At 36.9% G+C, this 21,621-nt stretch overlaps 1 protein-coding gene across 9 annotated transcripts in view; it reads left to right on the plus strand.

The window, feature by feature from the left end:
- The window catches only part of LOC110463575 (TBC1 domain family member 5-like), a 60,800-nt gene that overhangs the window by 22,382 nt on the left and 16,797 nt on the right, over nucleotides 1-21,621 (plus strand). For 6 of the 9 annotated variants that reach the window (XM_021518279.1, XM_021518285.1, XM_021518286.1 and 3 more), the window contains 10 exons: nucleotides 3,563-3,719; nucleotides 4,809-4,944; nucleotides 5,565-5,673; nucleotides 6,633-6,722; nucleotides 6,956-7,036; nucleotides 10,720-10,787; nucleotides 14,477-14,579; nucleotides 16,466-16,554; nucleotides 18,388-18,408; nucleotides 21,409-21,459. In XM_021518279.1, the coding sequence (XP_021373954.1) occupies nucleotides 3,590-3,719; nucleotides 4,809-4,944; nucleotides 5,565-5,673; nucleotides 6,633-6,722; nucleotides 6,956-7,036; nucleotides 10,720-10,787; nucleotides 14,477-14,579; nucleotides 16,466-16,554; nucleotides 18,388-18,408; nucleotides 21,409-21,459 (878 nt within the window). In that variant the 5' untranslated portion in view covers nucleotides 3,563-3,589. Of the gene's footprint in view, nucleotides 1-1,487; nucleotides 1,569-3,562; nucleotides 3,720-4,808; nucleotides 4,945-5,564; nucleotides 5,674-6,632; nucleotides 6,723-6,955; nucleotides 7,037-10,719; nucleotides 10,788-14,476; nucleotides 14,580-16,465; nucleotides 16,555-18,387; nucleotides 18,409-21,408; nucleotides 21,460-21,621 lie in introns of those variants that run through there. The other 3 variants (XM_021518284.1, XM_021518288.1, XM_021518282.1) reach the window with 2 other exon arrangements.

Raw genomic sequence — 21,621 nt, forward strand, 5'->3', positions numbered from 1 at the left:
CATGTTAATAACTTGATTGGAATTATAACCTTGAATTGACAGTTTGATACTTTGAAAATTTTGAGCCAGCCCTACCCCCAAGGGCTGTAGGGTGGGGCTCAAAGGAGTCAGTGTGCTAAAATTTCTTCATTTTCCTTGCTAAGAATCAGAGGTGCTAGTTTCAAATCCTTTTTAGTCTGAAATCTGTATGCTAGATATTGAGTAAGGTGGTTTTATTGTTTTTTGTCACTTTGAATAATATTTCTGTTCATGTTAAAAACAAAATCAACTCTCTGTATAAATATATCAGGTGACCGTTAAGGCCCATGGGCCTCTTGTTTATTTTATCTTGATGTGATGGTCTGTCCCTTATAACTTTCAGGTTTATATATTCAAGTTCAAGCCAGGGATCAAATGTCAAATCCTTAGGGTATCCCTGTCCATATCATGACTTCTGTATTCAAAGATTGATTTATAAATAAGGTGACTGAAAAAACGTTCCACATGCAACTTTCATATCTTTACCCCTTACGTCAATATATCACAACAATGGGTAAAGGTCATATCATTTTAATGCTTATTTCCTTTATATTGCTAAAAACAGATGTGGTTGTTTATCAGTAATTTTCTTGTTTGTTCAATGAATACTATAAATATTGTGATTAGGTTTGAGTCAATAAAAAAAATTCTCTGATTCATAATCCCTTTATTAGATAACGTTCTGAAGCAATTCTGTATTTTTCTGAAAAGTGCTTAATGCAGCAGAAATTCATATCTGGTGATATGACTAGTCAGCATTCAGGTTCCCGTGTCAACTCTTCAACTGAAATATTCTATACATTGTTCGAAAATGTCTGCGACATAACAATAGAGTGGAAGTGTAAACAAATTTGTGACATCGTTGGTATGTATCATTTGTGACTAATCTCAGAGTTTCTACTGATTTATATAATCAGAACAACATTCAGCTCCAAATCTACAATGCATTTGATTTCGTGCACAATTTTGCTAGCTTACAAAGATTGACAGCAAACTACAAAAAAAAAATCCTTTTGTTTTATCATTTGGGAGAAACTGTCTACTGTGATACTGTCGGTTGGCTCAGAACATGTCACTTTTACATGGCAAGTCGTGATCAAAACGCAGCTACCCTGTCTCAGTGGCCTTATATAACACACACATGGACAGGCTTATTCTGTTGGGTTTTGTAATCAGCATTGACATGTACCATCAAAATGTCAGGTTGGCAGAATAATTTAAAACAGAATTTTAATGCTGTGGCTAGATTGCATATTCCACAAATTGTTGATTGTTATTAAAAAACAATATTTTGTACCAGAATAAATGTTAACATACTCAAATGTGATAACAAAAAATTCTTCAAATGCCACATATATTTTTGATGACTAATGCCTGGGTATTTTGTAAGGGCCATTCTCATGAAAATTTCTTAAAAAGACTGATGTTTAAAGCTGGCCGTGGTGGCCGATTTGTTTAGGTGTCTGACTATCCATGGTCGCTAAATGGCCTCCATCACTGGTTCGCGGGTTCAAGACTTGTGTTGGACAGGCGCCAGGTACTTGCCGCAGGTTGGTGGGTCTTGCGGGATATTCCATTTTTCTTCAACACCAAACCTGGCTGGTCCTTTAATGACCATAGCTGTTAATATGATGTAAAACTTAACTAAACCAAACTGATCTTTAGTCTGACAGAAGAAAAAGCATTGCCAAATTGTTGTTAATGAATACTGTCATTATGAATGCAATTAAGGGACAGATATATATAGACACATTGTCGATTCTTGATGACATTTTACTGATTATTTGTCACTTGGTTTTGATTAGAAATAAATTTCCACTGTTGCACTAATTAACTAAACAGCCATTGTGTTTAATCAATCATCTGTCTGACTAAGTGCATGACTAATTCTACATGTGTCATTATGTTCTGTAGCTGCACTTAAAGTTAAAGGTATTTGATCAAATATAAAGTCATGGTCTGTGGGAAGCTTGACATGATTTTCTGTAAAAGGTATTTGATCAAATGTGACGTCATGGCCTGTGGGAAGCTTGACTATCTGCTGTCAAAGGTATTTGATCAAATACGAAGTCATTGACTGTGGGAAGCTTGACATGATTTTCTGTAAAAGATATTTGATCAAATGTGACGTCATGGCCTGTGGGAAGCTTGGCTATCTGATGTAAAAGGTATTAATTTATTGAAATGTTGATTCAGTGTCCAGGAGAAGCTTGTTAGAGTTAAAATCTAGCTTGATATTAAACCTTAACAAATAAACTACCAGGAACTAAACTATTCGCAAAATCCATGAAAACACTATCAAACTGTACCAAAGTACTCCATCTTATTGGTGTAAATGGGAGAATTTGATTGGATGATGTTATGTATGACATTAAGATTTTGATTGGATGATGTAATGTATGACATTAAGATTTTGATTGGATGATGTAAAGTATGACAAAAAGATTTTGATTGGATGATGTAATCCATGACATGAAGATTTTGATTGGATGATGTAATCCATGACATGAAGATTTTGATCGGATGATGTAATCCATGACATGAAGATTATGATTGGATGATGTAATCCATGACATGAATATTTTGATTGGATGATGTAATCCATGACATGAATATTTTGATTGGATGATGTAATCCATGACATGAAGATTTTGATTGGATGATGTAATCCATGACATGAATATTTTGATTGGATGATGTAATCCATGACATGAATATTTTGATTGGATGATGTTATCCATGACATGAAGAAAGCCTGTAGTTTATCTGGGAGCAAAGTTTACCATTTAGCTACTCTTCTGTTAAATTGACAGAGCATTCAGTGCTGGTGATCATGAGATGTCCTTCGCGGTTTCACCTGAACCAGAAGTTAGGTGTTTAATAATTCGCCACAAAGTGATAACAAGGACAGCATTAGATGGATTTCTGTATAAAACAGTATATGGATCGAAACAAAAGCTGAAGTCCGGTCTACAAAATATACACTCAAATAAATAATAAATGTGAAGGTTCTTTGTAAAGTGTTTTGCAAAATTTAAACTGAATTTTAAAGATACATATATACATATGTATTATTTAACGATTGGAATGCATCCTTTAAAATTCTTATTGATATGCAATACTAGTAAGTTTTATCAAACTTTTATATGTTAATGGTGAAATATATCGTATCTTGGTAAGTTTGATTTAGACCGAGGTCTGACTAATACAGGGTTTGATATATACAGGTTTCTGACTAACTGAACTAGATAAGAGACACGGTGTAAGGAAACACATTTAAAAAGAAGATGTATAGGTAGTTTTTAATCTTGTACAATACTGGCAATAATTTTTCTGGAACTTTCTTCTCTTTCAGAATTAATCTTGTTTCACTTAATAATTTGTAAACAGACTGATGAAGGCAGTATTGATTCAACATTAAATATTTGATACTGCATGTATTTGTCTAAATTATTGCCATTGGCCTGAACTTGATTGACAAGATTGTTGTTTTTCTGTAACTTAATGCCTGTTTTGTCAGTTAAGTCCCTGTTTTCTATTTCAGATGGAGGATTGGTAGTCATTTGATAAAATGATAAATAGGTTACGATCAGGAAACAAACCTAAGTCACATGACCAGATGCCGACGTGTGGGAAGGTGCCCCCTACCAAGGAGGATATTCTCAGCACAATGGACCAATTTGGAGACATGGATACAGACGGTACAGTTTGTTACAGCTATACTACCTGTAATTAGACCGAAGAAATAGAATTCCCAGATAATTGGGCCCGAATGGGTATTCCGTCTTTTCGTATTGCAGAGTTATCTGCTCTTGTGAGCAGGTATTGATTGTTATGACATTTGTTTGTGAGAGTAACGTCATAACTCTTTTGAAAAAACGACGTAATTTTCCCACACAAACTATAATGATGGAATAATGTGGGTATGATGTACCTGTATGTATACATAGGCCTATATATAGCTAGTTTCCATCATTGGATCAGGGTTTGGAAACTCATACAGGTGGTTTTTTTTCATTTTCATAGACACTCTGACACTGACTCTCATTAATGTAAAATTTGTTAAACAATGATGTTTTTGTCAAGTATTTATATATAAGGAGCTACATAACTGTTACACAGTTTCCCTGCAATAAGACCAGGGGCCCAGTACATAATCTCGATCTTGACACAAAGTATAGGGAGTGGGCATATTACAGGACAGTAATGGAATTTCTTCCAAACTGTAATAAATATGGACGGGCTTATATTATTAGCATCAGAACTCATTTTCATTCAAATGCTATGAAGACTTTGTAACTTTGTCCAAATTTATTGTAAGACGTATGAGTTGTCAAAAAGGTTACTTAAGAAAATTAAAGAAATGAAAAGTTGAGCTTCATATTTGTAAGCAGTACTAGGTTTGTCACTGTTACCCTTCCGTGCCTGTATTTCACCTTAGATTTTAATGCTAATTCTTTGGAAAAAGGAGCTGAACAGTCACATATTAAAGTTATCTATGTGTGAATACAACTGTCAACCTGAAATTTAAACATTTACTGGTCATGATGACTCGAAATGCATAGGTTGAATAACACTTGTTAACACTTCATTGTCTTACAGCTAACAACACTGTACCCTTGTTAAAATTCATGATTTACTGTTAACTCATTCACCCCTGAAGACACATTTGAACGCTTCCAATTCGATGGTTGGAATAGTTCATTATGAAAGTTCAGGGGTGAATGAGTTAATACCTGAAGGTGAACAAAAAGTTTATTTTAACTAATTTCCGTGGTTCTGTTTTACAGATAGCAGTCCAGAGGTTGTAAATGGTGACAACAACAACACAAAAAGACTCGCCAGTAAAGACAATCTGGACACAGGGTCATGGGACTTCGGGGAGGTAGAACCCTTGGGAGTCAGCAGTCTCTCCAATGCATACGGGTATGTTGACTAAGCTTATCACTATATATAGCTAAGACACTTTGGGTTTGTTGTTAATCTTTACTTACCAAGGAATATAAGTATGGACTTCGGGGACGTAGAACCCTTGGGAGTCAGCAGTCTCTCCAATGCATACGGGTATGTTGACTAAACTTATCACTTTATATAGCTAAGACACTTTGGGTTTGTTGTTAATCTTTACTTACCAAGGAATATAAGTATGACTTCGGGGACGTAGAACCCTTGGGAGTCAGCAGTCTCTTCAATGCATGTGGGTATATATGTTGACTTAACTTATATCTCTAACACACTTTGGGTTTGTCTTTAACCTTTACTTACCAAGGAATATAAGTATGTATCAAATCTGTCTTACCAAGGTATGCAAATTTGCCTGAATTAATTTGTCTGTATTAAACTTATCTGTCCAATAGTTATAAGTAAACACAAAACTCTCTCTTTCAAAAATTTAAACGTTAACATCGTGTGTTTTTGTGATTTTACTAAAATTTCGTTAAAATATTCATTTTTTTTTTACTTCCACTTCTTTTTCTTGCTACATTTAAATTTTACAAATCTGTTTGGTATATTATTTTTTCTGTCACGTTTTTTGGTTTAAACAGGATGGAGTGGGATAAACTGTTTACCAAACCAAATTACCGTCGATTGTTACGAGCGCTTGCTATGACGGGAAACCTGAGGAGCAGTCGATTCAGGAGCATCTGTTGGAAGGTAAGCATAAAAGATACTGTTTACAAAAAGTATTGTTCGTCAGATGACATTTGTTTTACACCAGTCAGTATAAAAAATAATATGGTTGCTGTGATTGTGAGGAACAGACTTTTTTAGTTGTCAGGTTGTCATTTTAAAACTTTGATAAAGTTCATGTCATGTAAAAACTTCAAAAAGAATTGAGTAATTTGGGAACCTTGATCTATGTATGGTAACATAAACTTTGATGTATATCTTAATCATGCCCTGTCACATAGTGTTAGGCTTTATTAGACTTTGTGATATGCTCCATTGCTCTAATACTAGCCCTTTCACCACTGTAGACCATAATGGACTCATCCATATCAATGCATGGCAGAGTCTACTAAAGTTACATAGGGGTGAAAGGGCTAGAGATCCAACAGTCATCAAGCTTTCTATGTAGATAGATCTTGTGAAGTACTATATGTATATATCAAATGCAGGTCACTGTGGCCTATATTTTCTGCTTCACTGACTTTGGTTAGGCTCTGTGTTTATAGCTCCATTTCTTGGTAAGACTCAGTGTTAAGCTCTATTTCCGTTAAGGCGGAAGTGTGGTGGAGGTCAGGGATGGGCGAGATATATATACATATGTGTACAGCATACTGAAGTATCAACAACGCTGTAATTCAAACTCGGTGATTGTCTTATAACTAACATGTACCTTTAATTTGGGTGATCGGGTGGTGCAGTGGATAGCGCCCTTGCCTTTCACCAAGGCTACCAGGTTTCGTACACCGATCGGACGTGAAAAGGTTGGGGTCACCTGCCCGACCACGTGGGTTTTCTCCGGGTACTCCAGTTTCCTCCCACAACAAGACCCCCCCAACCCCAACATCCGGGCCAACAAGAGTGATTAATATAAGTTGAAATAACTTGTTTCATAATTGTTGTAAAATAAATGAAGTTTATATTATATTATATCTTTAATTTTCCAGGTGTTTTTAGAAGTGATACCAGAGGATATGGGGAGGTGGATCCCCAAAATAAGGGAGTGGCGAGCCAAGTACGACGACCTGAAGAGGAAGGTATACACTCAAAACTATAAAGGAAACTGGAGTAAATGAAGAATTAAGTGTTCCTTTTCAGTTAAAAATCACAAAATATTTTGTTAAAAGAATCAAAGACAATATTTCATCATTTTCAGATTTTTATCATGACAACGTAAAACATTTAGAAAATATTAAAAGGGTCTACACATTGTAAGTCTGCACCAATCAGAGTTGTAGTCCTTGATTGAGGTATTTTTTATTTATTTCAGTTGATTATAAACCCTCGGAAAGCTGTGGATCACTCGGTGTCCGACTTGGTTGTCAATAACCCTCTGTCTCAGGCCGACGAGGTAAGGCATTCCTTAGTGTATAACCCTTTGTCTAAGGCCGAAGAGGTAGAGCATTCCTTATTGTATAACACTCGGTGTCAGACTTGGTTGTCAATACCCCTCTGTCTCAGGCCGAAGAGGGAGGGCATTCCTTAGTGAATAACGCTCTGTCTTAGGCCGAAGAGGTAAGGCATTCCTTAGTATATAACCCTCTTTCTCAGACACATTGTAAGTCTGCACCAATCAGAGTTGTAGTCCTTGATTGAGGTATTTTTTATTTATTTCAGCTGATTATAAACCCTCGGAAAGCTGTGGATCACTCGGTGTCCTACTTGGTTGTCAATACCCCTCTGTCTCAGGCCGAAGAGGGGGGGCATTCCTTAGTGAATAACGCTCTGTCTTAGGCCGAAGAGGTAAGGCATTCCACAGTGTATAACCCTCTCTCTCAGGCCGAAGAGGTAGGGCATTCCTTAGTGTATAACCCTCTGTCTAAGGCCGAAGAGGTAGGGCATTCCTTAGTGAATAACCCTCTGTCTCAGGCCGAAGAGGTAGGGCATTCCTTAGTGTATAACCCTCTGTCTTAGGCCGAAGAGGTAGGGCATTCCTTAGTGTATAACCCTCTGTCTAAGGCCGAAGAGGTAGGGCATTCCTTATTGTATAACCCTCTTTCTCAGGATGACGAGGTAAGGCATTCCTTAGTGTATAACCCTCTGTCTCAGGCCGACGAGGCAAGTCATTCCTTATTGTATAACCCTCTTTCTCAGGATGACAAGGTAAGGCATTCCACAGTGTGTAACCCTCTGTCTCAGGCCGACGAGGTAGGGCATTCCTTAGTGTATAGCCCTCTGTCGCAGGCCGACGAGGTAAGGCATTCCTTATTGTATACCCCTCTTTCTCAGGATGACAAGGTAAGGCATTCCTTTGTGTATAGCCCTCTGTCTCAGGCCGACGAGGTAAGGCATTCCTCAGTGTATAACCCTCTGTCTCAGGCCGACGAGGCAAGTCATTCCTTATTGTATAACCCTCTTTCTCAGGATGACAAGGTAAGGCATTCCTTAGTGTATAGCCCTCTGTCTCAGGCCGACGAGGTAAGGCATTCCTTATTGTATAACCCTCTTTCTCAGGATGACGAGGTAAGGCATTCCACAGTGTATACCCCTCTATCTCAGGCCGACGAGGTAAGGCATTCCTTAGTGAATAACCCTCTGTCTCAGGCCGACGAGGTAGGGCATTCCTGAGTGTATAACCCTCTGTCTCAGGCCGACGAGGTAAGCCATTCCTTAGTGTATAACCCTCTTTCTCAGGATGACGAGGCAAGGCATTCCACAGTGTATAACCCTCTGTCTCAGGCTGACGAGGTAGAGCATTCCTTATTGTATAACCCTCTTTCTCAGGCCGACGAGGTAAGGCATTCCTTAGTGTATAACCCTCTGTCTCAGGCTGACGAGGTAGAGCATTCCTTATTGTATAACCTTCTTACTCAGGCCGACGAGGTAAGGCATTCCTTAGTGTATAACCCTCTTTCTCAGGATGACAAGGTAAGGCATTCCTTAGTGTATAGGCCTCTGTCTCAGGCCGACGAGGTAAGGCATTCCTTATTGTATACCCCTCTTTCTCAGGATGACGAGGTAAGGCATTCCACAGTGTATATAACCCTCTGTCTCAGGCCGACGAGGTAGGGCATTCCTTAGTGTATAGCCCTCTGTCTCAGGCCGACGAGGTAAGGCATTCCTTATTGTATACCCCTCTTTCTCAGGATGACGAGGTAAGGCATTCCACAGTGTATATCCCTCTGTCTCAGGCCGACGAGGTAGGGCATTCCTTAGTGTATAGCCCTCTGTCTCAGGCCGACGAGGTAAGGCATTTCTTATTGTAGAACCCTGTTTCTCAGGATGACGAGGTAAGGCATTCCACAGTGTATAACCCTCTGTCGCAGGCCGACGAGGTAGGGCATTCCTTAGTGTATGACCCTCTGTCTCAGGCCGACGAGGTAAGGCATTCCTTATTGTATACCCCTCTTTCTCAGGATGACAAGGTAAGGCATTCCTTAGTGTATAGGCCTCTGTCTCAGGCCGACGAGGTAAGGCATTCCTTATTGTATACCCCTCTTTCTCAGGATGACGAGGTAAGGCATTCCACAGTGTATATAACCCTCTGTCTCAGGCCGACGAGGTAGGGCATTCCTTAGTGTATAGCCCTCTGTCTCAGGCCGACGAGGTAAGGCATTCCTTATTGAATAACCCTCTTTCTCAGGATGACAAGGTAAGGCATTCCACAGTGTATAACCCTCTGTCTCGGGCCGCAGAGGTAGGGGATTCCACAGTGTATAACCCTCTGTCTCAGGCCACAGAGGTAGGGGATTCCACAGTGTATAACCCTCTGTCTCAGGCCGACGCGGTAGGGCATTCCTTATTGTATAACCCTCTTTCTCAGGCTGACGAGGTAAGGCATTCCTTAGTGTATAACGTACCCTCCGTCTCAGGCGGACAAGTAAGGGGATTCCACAGTGTATAACCCTCTGTCTCATGCCGATGAGGTAGGGCATTCCTTAATGTATAACCCTGTCTCAGGCCGACGAGATAAGGCATTCCTTATTGTATAACCCTCTTTCTCAGGCCGACGAGGGAGGTCATTCCACAGTGTATAACCCTCTGTGTCAGGCCGACGAGGGAGGTCATTCCTTAGTGTATATAACCCTTTGTCTCAAGCCGACAAGGTAAGGCATTCCTTAGTGTATAACCCTCTGGATCAGGCCGAAGAGGTAGGGCATTTTTTGATATATCATAGAATGTGTTTTAATGAAACTGTTTTGTTTACAATCATAAAAATCAGTGCAATGGTCCTGAAAATCATTAATTCAAACATTCATGAATCACAGTTTCCATGGGAAATATTCAGCAACTAAAGCGTGTTTCCATTTTGCCTCAAAAGCCAATACCTGTTTTCTTAGACGTCATTAGCAAAATATTGATAGAATGAACAAGGAGATGAAAGTGTAATATTCGCCTTAGTGCCGACAAAATGTTTGGTGTCATGTCATAAAAATGTCACCGAGTCATGGAACATTTTAATGGTCAAAGCCAAACTGAAAGTTGATGGAATAGTATAAGATAAGTTGATGAAACAGTATAAGATAAGTTGATGAAACAGTAAAAATAAGTTGATGAAACAGTATAAGATAAGTTGATGGGACAGTATAAGATAAGTTGATGAAACAGTAAAGATAAGTTGATGAAACGGTAAAAGATAAGTTGATGGGACAGTATAAGATAAGTTGATGGAACAGTATAGATAAGTTGATGAAACAGTATAAGATAAGTTGATGGGACAGTATAAGATAAGTTGATGAAACAGTAAAGATAAGTTGATGAAACAGTAAAAGATAAGTTGATGGGACAGTATAAGATAAGTTGATGAAACAGTAAAGATAAGTTGATGAAACAGTAAAAGATAAGTTGATGGGACAGTATAAGATAAGTTGATGAAACAGTAAAGATAAGTTGATGAAACAGTATAAGATAAGTTGATAGAACAGTATAAGATAAGTTGATGAAACAGTAAAGATAAGTTGATGGAACAGTAAAGATAAGTTGATGGAACAGTATAAGATAAGTTGATGGAACAGTTATAAGATAAGTTGATGAAACAGTATAAGATAAGTTGATGAAACAGTATAAGATATGTAAAAACTTGTACACTTCCAGAGTCCATGGAACCAGTTCTTCTTGGACAATGAGCTGAGATTGACCATTAAGCAGGATGTGATTCGCACGTAAGTCTTAACAAAAACTGTTCTTGCCAGACAGTTCATTTCTATACTGTATACTAGCCCTCTTAATTCACCAGGTTGAACTTTTACGGTTCAGTTTCTGGAACTCTATTATGGTGTAAATATTCCATGTAACATACACCTTTATTAGTCAATAGTCCGAAATAACTCTCTCAGAAGATCTGGAACAACACATTTTGCTGGGTTTATATTTAGAATATTTATTCCGACCAAGAATACAGCTAACATGATGCATCCATGAAATAAAGGAGATAAACAGTTCTATAGATAAATTTATTTGAGCTGAAACTCACTGATATATTAGGTAATAAATACAGAATTGATTATATAATATCTGTGACAATTGATTTCTAGTTTGAAGTTATTTTAATTTCATTATTTATGAAATTTTAGAAGGTTCTGGTATTTGTTTCATAGATAATGATAATATCTATATGCTATATCAATGTACATAAATTGGAAGTGAATATAAATATAAAAACAAAAGATATATGTAATAAGTACATCTAGCTTCCCTTTGTTCGGAGATGTCAGCTATCTACATAGTCTGAGGTCTTCTATTATTTGTTTTAATGATTTTGTTTTCATCTAATAATCATTAAAATATTGATGAAAGAGTTTTTCTCTCATTTCTCTGTGTGTAAGGGTAAGAAAGGGGTGTAGGAAACTTCTTTCTCTTACCCTGGATAGGTGTATCCACACTTTTACCGGTGTGAGATTTCCTTGTCTCACCCTAGGCTCCGATGCCGCAATGCGGAAAAGGCGACGTGATGAAATTAAACCTTTCACGATAAATTTACCATACACATTAGAAAAATGTGATTAATTTTTCTGGGCAAACATTGTTTGCAAATATGGGATATGCTTAATCTTGCTTGCTGATTCGTTTTCGTCTAAAAAAACTCAGGGGGAAAATTGATATTTTCAAAATGGTGGCCAGTCCAAATGCATATTCATGGTTTCTGAGTTTATTCTGATGGTTGGAATGAGAGAAAAATACTCTTTCATGCCCAAGGGTGTAGAATATGGAACTTCCACCCTCAGGATTTTCAAATTTGGCAAAACACTCGGCAAAGCCTCGGGTTTTACCAAATTTGAAAACCCCTCGGGTGGAATTTCCCTGTCTTACACCCCTAGGCATTAAAGAGTCTTATGATATTCATTAAGTAAGTGTATAATTTGTAAATGCAGACTCGAGAAGTATTTGTAGCTTGTTAAGCTGTGAGTAGAATGATTTGAATGAATACTAACAATTGTATCATGTTTAAGTCTTTGATCAGTTATATGTTGTGTGTTACCTTAATTTGTTGCCTTGTCTCATTATATTTTATATGTCATTTTAACTGTGTTCAAGATTTGGTCATCACTTTTATCCTGTTTTAACCCTTTCACCACTATAGACCATAATGGACTCATCCAGATAAATGCATGGTAGAGTCTACTGAAGTAACCTAGGGGTGAAAGGGTTAATATGTACACCAAAGAGGAAAGTTGGGTAAAGAGAAAATTGGATCAACTTTCACAAAAAGAAAATGAAAAATTATGATATTGCATCTTTATTTCTGCTTCATAGATTGTGCCATCATGTAACAAAATGGTCATTATTTTTTTTGGTGATTATATTTTGAAAGCAATTTTACACTTTGCTCCTTTTTGAATTGGTCAATAATGTTTTCCAGCTTGAGCAAAACTTGAACAGCTGTATATATTTTACAGTTGTTGCTGTTACTGATACGATGTACATGTGACTAGTCACTAACACACATTCTCCGTCTTACAGCTATCCAAGGATTGCGTTTTTTCAGTCCAATCAAGTGCGGAACCTCATGGTGGATGTTCTTTTCATCTATGCAAAGATTAACACTGAGATTTCCTACCGACAGGTGATCCCGATGTTGTTCCTTGTTTCTCTCACTACTGTAGTCTTTCTATCATTCTTTCATTCATTTTAAGCAAAAGTCTTTTGAATTTTCTTAACAAGGGAATGTAAATTAAATGTGTCCATCCCAAAAAATTGTTCTTTCAATAATTTCAGAAGTCTGTACAAAAAGAATTATTAAAAACACTCATCATTGAACCAATGACTTTGATCTCAAGGTTGTCATCACCAGGTGGCGCTGACAGCTCTCTGTTTGGAATCATAATTTGTTCGACAGGGGAACATCATTTACTTCCAGATGTACCAGTTGTTTTGGATTTTTTTTTTTTATATACCCGTGTAAAAGAATTCAAAAGAAGTTACAGTGTATTTTATCATTAGAATGTGGTTCATCAGTTTTGATGGACACTTGTGTATGTTTGAATGACTTTGTAACATTCTTCACACTACCCGGTATTTAACCCTTTCACCACAGTAGACCATAATGGACTCATCCATATCAATGTATGGCAGAGTCTACTAAAGTTACATAGGGGTGAAAGGGTTAAGTGAGCACCATACCTGTTACAACACAAACACCAATTAATGTCCCATCATTTTGGAAATTGCCATTGTAAAGGATGGTCATAAAATGTGTTAATGTTTTAAAAGACATCCTTGGGAAATAGTTTTAAAAAACTATTTAACCCTTTCACCCCTATGTAACTTAAATAGACTCTACCATGCATTGATATGGATGAGTTCATTATGGTCTACAGTGGTGAAAGGGTTAAATATCAAAAGTTGCTTTAGATGACTTCTAGGTGGAAATAATTTCTTTCAATTTGCATGATAAAATGTGGGCAGTTTTGTTCCTAGATCAGATTTGGAGGTGAAATTTAAACTGCACAGTTAAAAGCCCGTTGACCCAAGTAACTTTACAAAAAGAGCAAAATATTTGCATGCTTTATATTTTGCATGTAAATACAAAGTTATTAATTTTCAATGAAAGGTCATCAAATTCCAGTATCTTTAACAACCTTGGTATATACGCTGCCTGTTTGTGGCTGCTGTGTGTTTATACAGTACATGTATGGTGCCCCTGGAATATCTGTATTGCAATCACTATGGAAACTCATCAAACTAGAGACCTAATGGTTCCAGAAATCATGAAAGCCAAAACATAACCAATATTTTGTTTGGCCTTAAAATGAGTTTCCTCTGCATAGTGATTTTAATATGTTAGAGGTTGTATTTTGTGTTATGCTTCAATCAAACTTAGTGAAATTCTTAAATGTACCAGCATGTGCAGTTTGTCAATGTCTTTGGTCGTGTGTTTGTGTATTAACCCTTTCACCTTTATGTAACTTTAGTAGACTCTACCATGTATTGGTATGGATGAGTCCATTATGGTCTACAGTGGTGAAAGGGTTAAAGTAGTGTATGTTTGTCTCACTAGTCTGCCTGTATATGTGTGTTAAGTATGTATATGTGTGCAAATTAGTTGTATTTGTGTTTCAATGAGATCAGGCAGATCAGGGTGTTTCCAAATGAAAATAGAAATTAAACATTTTGAAAAAATCGCAAAAATGGTGAGATTAAGCTGTAAGAAACCCCCCGAGCTGCTTGTGATCAGCCACTGATACTGTGCATGAATCATGTACCTGTAGATATGTTTTTCCGTGCTTTTCCCATTTCATAATAATTTCCATGATCATTTTATTCTGTGATATTTTTTCAGGAGTTGCATGGTTGTAATTTCTCATTTAAAGCTTTTCATTATTTTCTTTTTTTCTTTTCGTTTGTTCTGTAGCTTTCCAGAGATTCAGTTTTTTCAAAACCCTGAGCTTCAGGAACAGATGATAGACCTGCTGTTTTGTTATAGCCGCGCCCATTCTTCTATCCTGTACAAACAGGTACAGCATCCGTACCTCATTACAAACAGTTCCCCGGGTCAGTGGCATCACGACCACACATAGGGGGGGAATGGAATACGTTATCTGTTTTGTTATGGCCCCTCCCATACTTCTATCCTGCACAAACAGGTACAGCATCCGTACCTCATTACAAACAGTTCCCCGGGTCAGGGGCATCACGACCACACATAGGTGGTGAATGTAATACGTTATCTGTTTCGTTATAGCCCCTCCCATACTTTTATCCTGTACAAACAGGTACAGCATACGTACCTCATAACAAACAGTTCACCGGGTCAGTGGCATCATGGCCCACACATAGGGGGTGAATGTAATACATTATCTGTTTTGTTATAGCCCCTCCCATACTTCTATCCTGTACAAACAGGTACAGCATCCGTACCTCATAACAAACAGTTCCCCGGGTCAGTGGCATCATGGCCCACACATAGGGGGTGAATGTAATATGTTATCTGTTTTGTTATAGTCCCTCCCATACTTCTATCCTGTACAAACAGGTACAGCATCCGTACCTCATTACAAACAGTTCCGCAGGTCAGTGACATCATGGCCCACACATAGGGGGTGAATGTAATACGTTGTGTGTAGAGGTACATATAGTACAAGCAGTGAAATGTATATGTGTGACGTTCCAATGACGAGTACCGCGAGTACCCTGTCACCTTTGTGAACATATAATGAATGTGGCAGAGTATATACCGTGCTAGTCATCGCAAACTCAAACATAAACGTTCACTGGCTGTGCTATACGAACCTAAACGCAATCCATAGTACCCCACCTGAAGAAAATATTTGAAAAAATATATTGTGATTGTTTAGGAGAATTATGTAAGAACACTGTTTTTTGTATCTGTTTCCTGTATACATGTAAAGAGAACATATCATATCACCTTAACCCTTTCACCACCATAGTCCACAATAGACTCATCCCCATAAATACATAGTAGAATCTACGAAAGTTATCTAGGGGTGAAAGGGTTAATGGGTTTCACGCTGTTGTAGGAGCCAGCTTTTTTTTAGGTACTGATTTGATAAACTTAAGATTCATTGGGTTTTTTTTGTGAAAAAATGATGATTTAAATTTCTTAAATGACTATTGCTTTGAAAAATCGTGTAGTAAAGCTATATATACACCTTTAGATAATTCAACTTATCAGATATTTCAAGTTAGAGTTTACATGTGAATTTTGTATAGATACAACTCACTGTACCCAAGATCTCTGATATCTAAATAAACAGTTAAAACATTGCATGGTTAATTGATGCTTCCTACTGTTATATGTTAATGATAGATAAAAAAAAAATCGTATTTCTAAATTGATCTGTTTAAAACAGTTCGGAGAGCACTCATTTATGGCCTGACCCTCCTTTATTGCATTTAAAAATAAATTGATCAACCAAATGTGGACCAATCCCCTTAACAATTATTCAATAGTCTACCTGAACCATCAAAATTAAGGATAACAGTATTTTAACCCTTTCACCACTGTAGACCATAATGGACTCATCCAGATCAATGCATGGTAGAGTATACTAAAGTTTACATAGGGGTGAAAGTGTTAAAAAGAATTATGTTGTAATATGAAATATTATGAATGTTGGTTATATGTACTGACTGGATAAAAGAACTGTTCAGAAATGACATTTTAATTGAATTACGGAAATAATTTAATTTAATTTAATTTGAGAGAAAGGCTCTAATTTAATTTGAGGGAACATTTTAATTAAGTTTAAAGGCAAACAGTTTAATCAAATTAAGGGGAAATGGTTTAATGAAATTTGTGAGAAATGAGTTGGCATGGTTTTTATATGACTACACTGTAATACAGCTTGTTTATATTTTATTTTGTATTTTATTTTTTCAGGGCATGCATGAGTTGTTAGCTCCCCTGATTTTTGTCCTCCACTGTGACCACCAGGCTTTCCTACATGCAAATGAGGTGGAATCGCTGGGGTGAGTTAAAAGTGATGATCAAGATATTCATAATATGATACATGCTATTTTTAGCTCACCTGGTCTGAAGGACCGATGATTTTATGCTGTTGTGCAATGTTCGTCATCCTTTCATCCATCAACTTATCCTTTAAAATGCTACTAGTCCTGAATGGCTTGGTGGATTTTGATTAAATTTGGCCTGGAGCATCGGAGGGCAAAGGGGGATCAATATTCTATATATTGAGTGTTTTGGTCCCCTTGGGGCAGAGAGGTGCTGGCTGGCAATAAGGGAAATTTAGGTAAATTCTCTTAAATCCTTCTTCTATATGAATGGAGGGATTTTAACCAAATATTTTTCAGAGCATCTTTGGGCAAAGGGAGTTCATTTTGTATAGTTAAAATCCTTTTTCTATCATATGAATGGATGGATATTACCCAAGTTTAATGTAGAGTAATCTTGGTCAAAGGAGAATCAATTTTGTATAAATGGAGGGTGTGACTGGGAGAGGCCCAATAGAGCATTATGGATAAATGTTTAAAATCCTACTTCTGTATGAATGGAAGGATTTTAACCAAATTTGGTTTAGAGTACCCTGTGGCAAAGGGAGTTCAACAATGTTGTATGCATAATGGATGGTATGATGATCCCCCCCCCCCCCCCCCCTATTTTGTAAAAGTCTTAAAATCATTCTTTTTTGATGAGGAAAAAAATATCTAAACCAAATGTGTTCCTTGGGCCAAGGGGAGTTAATATTGTATACAAGGGGGATGGGACCCAAAAAGGGAAGGGTTGATGCTGGGAGACAGAGTCAGTATTTGCAGTATTGTATTCCATGAGTTTCTAGGTGAGCCATACAGGCCCTCTGGGCCTCTTTGTTTGCATTTATGATACGATTGAAAAATCATTTACTAATTTGCTATTGGCTTTTCATTGATTGGCTGGAGACATTGATATAACCCTCTGATAATTCCCATGTACTTTTGAACGAAATATGTGATTCTTTAATAAAATAAAATAATTATTAGTAAATGCATGTAGAATCATAATGTATAATTAAAAACATCGTATTTATTTTCATTTAATGTTAATACAGTGCAAAATGTTCGTCTATCAGACATTGTCAAAACTTGAGAAGGATTAAAACAAATCTTCAGTTTGTTTTAAATTATGATATTTTTTTTTTATTTGAAGCTGCATATATTTTTTAAATAAATGTCCCTCCCCCCCCCAAAAAAAAAAATTCATTTCATGACTTCTTACTGACAGGATATGACTACAATGTATCTTGGTGCAATAAGTAGAATCTTTCGGAATGGACTGATTTTATATGTCAACTCAGAAATAGATTGGTTTTATACTCATCAGAAAGGCTGCGGTCCTGAGGCCAGTAGTAGAGGATCAGATATCTTAAGGTTGACTAAAGAAATTAATGAGTAAATGCAGGAGCTAAATTCATTCTATCATGGAATCACAATCATTCGGTACCGAAATTCATTGTTTAGAATCTAAATCAATAACTAGATATATTTAGTCTTCTATGTATACAATAAGTCAGTATCCAAACTAAAATACTAATTATCCAGTCTTAGATATCACAATCTAGGTTGAAAACTCATCATCAAGATTTAAAATCAATTTTCCAAAATGATTTTCAGTAATATCTCACTACATTTCAGATTGATATGTTAAACATGTTATGGTTTAATTGATAAGAGCACCTAAGTTCTGAATATGTAATGATTTAATGTATCATAGGTCAAGGTTATTTCCCCATTACTTTAGAATTAATGTTTTTCGTAGCTGGTACCTAGTAAAGACTTACCTGGTACATAATGAGTTCTGATTTTCAGATGGATTCCAACAGCTTACAGGTTTGGTTCTGGAGAGTTCTGCTTCCACTTCCGACACATATGTATTGTTCCAAATCAAGCTTTGTACACTGTCTCTAAGTCACGTGACATAATCCTCTATGGAAATGGGTCCTACTTTCACTTTGTATGTGCAGTGTATTGCTCATTTGCATTACAGATCCTACTTTCTTTTTATATGTATATATTATAAGCAGTGCTGACAGTAACATAATATAATACTGTATGTGTTTTAAGTCTGCAAGTTTTTGAGAATGTCCTATTCTGAACCAGGAAATGTTGAGTTTGTGATTTTAAGATTCATAATGTAGAAGTGTAAACTAGCTGTTGCTACATTGAGTTTGAGTCATCAAATCAAAAGGCTCTCTTATATGAAGATAAGTGATATATGGAAATTCCACATGAAAAGATAGAATTTTGGTAACCCCCCCCCCCCCCCCCCAATGTTTACGTAATGATAGAAAAAAAAATCTCCCACCTCATGATCTTTTATCCAGGGATTTGGTAAGAATTGACACTAACATTGCTTTGCAGCAATAAATATGAAAATTTCACATTTTGTATAAAGTTTAGAAAAATAGTTACTACCATAATCTATCTGGCAATAACCCCATGTCTTGTAATATTACGCTCAACCATAGCTACTGCAGTTCAGTAAAAATGGCAACAAGTGTGATTTAACAGTATTAACATTGTCCTGTAATAAGCCCTGTGACCTTCCTAGCTTCTTTGCGTCAGAGACTATGTGTTGGCCCCCTGGGCTTATTAGAGGGTAAATACGGTAAGGGTAAAGCAGTTAGCATCGAAACTCATTGATCAAGGTTTTTAAAAGAATTGTTAATTTCTGAGAGATGACGTCCGTTACAGAATGTATGGTTGGTTATATATTCTTCTACTGTACAAAGTGAAAAAGAGGCAAAATTGAGATGATGTCACTTTTCAAAACACAGCTGAAAAAGAAACTAAACTTTGTTTTCATGCACTTCCTAGTCAGATTCACTGAATGTAGTTCCCAAGCTAGAGGTCACTCAGTAGGTCAAATAGGATACACTTGTTCGCATGTCATAAGGTTTGGTTTTGTTTGTTTAGAGGTGTGGAACAAACATCCAGTTATGACGCGACCTTCTGTAAAATGTGTTTAATACGTTAATATATACCAAGCTTGAGCTGATTGCCGTAAATACTTTCAGAATTACATTATGAGACTCTGCTTCTGTCAGCATCCAATTCTTGTATTGATCGAGAAAGACCGGACATAAATGTAGGATGTTTTTCTCACTAGTTTCAATGTAACTTTAGTCTAGCATGTGGAAGAATTGTTCAATTTTTCAACTTATTTCTTTTCTTTCATTTTTGGCTATGCTATTTTTCAAATCTTCAATCACAATGCTGCACAGTTGTGGGGGTGATTTTTTTCTGATGCATTGTTTGAAATTAAATTTAGTTTCATTTAATGAAATTAATGGGAATCTATTACTTACGTTGCTTTTTCGTTATTTCTTCAAATCAGACTTAATATATATTTTTTAGATTTGATAAATCTTTAGCTCACCTGGCCATAAGGGCAATGTGAGATTATGCTATGTCCATCGTCTGCCTGTCCATTAACTTGTACCTGTAAAAAACTACAAGTCTAGAACAGCTGGGCAAATTTTGACCGAATTTGGTTTGGATCGTGCAGCATAACCAGGGTCACATTATATCAATTATGTCCTATAGTTCATGCAGCTATATAGCTTGGTGGCCAGAGTGCTGAGGTTTCTGTCTCCTCGTCACACAGAGGGGATAGATTCTATTAGTCCACCTCAGATTTGGGGTTTACTATAAATGTGGCAGAAAGATAAAGACCAGTACCTTAATTGAATAGATAGAAATCTTTGGGAAGTTGTCACTTACTTCTCAAATAAATAAATAAAAATTAGATGGATAATCGTGCAAAACTTCACAGTGTTGTACCTTTGCCCGTTTGTAAATGCCAACTGAAAGTAGCATTGAATTGGCAAAATTCAGACCTGGGTTTTTAATATTGGTTAGCCAAAATAAAGGATATAACATGTACTTAAGTTCACCAATGGCACAAACAATGTTGTGGTGCTTGTAGTCCATCCGACTTTTCTGTTAACCCTTTCACCACTGTAGACCATAATGGACTCATCCAGATCAATGCATGATAGAGTCTACTAAAGTTACATAGGGGTGAAAGGGTTAAATGATTTTTACGGAACTTAACTATAACGCGGTAAGGTATAGAGTCATGATATTTAGCTTGTAGCATGCTTTGGTGGAGGGCTGTCAGATTTCTTACATGAAATTACCTTGACACACTTGACTTTTAAGGTCACATGTGTTAAATATTTTAAAAAAACTTCAAACATCTTCAGTACTGTAAGGCGGAGATTCAAGATTTATGTTAGATATCCTAAAGGTTGTTGCGATGGAGGGCTTTGTAAAGAGTTTAAATGAATTACTTTGACTCACTTTGAAGGTCACATGGGGTCAAATGGGTTAGAGCTGAAACAGCTTCTGCTACAGAACCATGAGGCCAAACGTCCTAATATTTGTCTGTGATGGAGGACTGTCAGATTTATTCAGTTGAATGATCCTGACTGAGTTTCAAGGTTAAAGGAGTAAAATGTTTAAAACAGTACATTAAAAAATAGATGATTAAGGCCATGAAATAGATTTAAACATGTTTCATCTCCATCACCTGGTAAAAATCCCTTAGATAAACTGCTAGATTTATCCAGTCACCGTCCCCCAGATGCTGTGTGCTTTACTTGGTCAGCACCCGGTTACTTCGCCCCCTCCCTCAGTGTGTGCATGCTAGCTGTGCCGTCACCCAGAACAACATGAAAGTACCTTCACAAGTTAAATCATCGTAATGTCTGATTATAAACAGAAGTCAGTTACAGCTATTACAGTGTATTGTTGTGATTTTTACCTCTGGGCAGAGTTTTAGAATCTTACAGATGTGAGTTATTAAACAAAGTGTTTTATTTTCAGGGAGATTGTCAAAGAGTTGATGGATCCCACGTACCTGGAGCACGATGCTTAGTATGTATCCTAGCGTTATCGTGTAGACATGTGTCACAGAGACATACTAGCGTTATCATGTAGACATGTGTCACAGAGACATACTAGCATTATCATGTAGACATGTGTCACAGAGACATACTAGCGTTATCATGTAGACATGTGTCACAGAGACATACTAGC

The sequence above is a fragment of the Mizuhopecten yessoensis genome, unplaced genomic scaffold, assembly GCF_002113885.1.
Source record: "Mizuhopecten yessoensis strain PY_sf001 unplaced genomic scaffold, ASM211388v2 scaffold10917, whole genome shotgun sequence".
In the NCBI taxonomy this organism is placed as follows: Eukaryota; Metazoa; Mollusca; class Bivalvia; order Pectinida; family Pectinidae; genus Mizuhopecten; species Mizuhopecten yessoensis.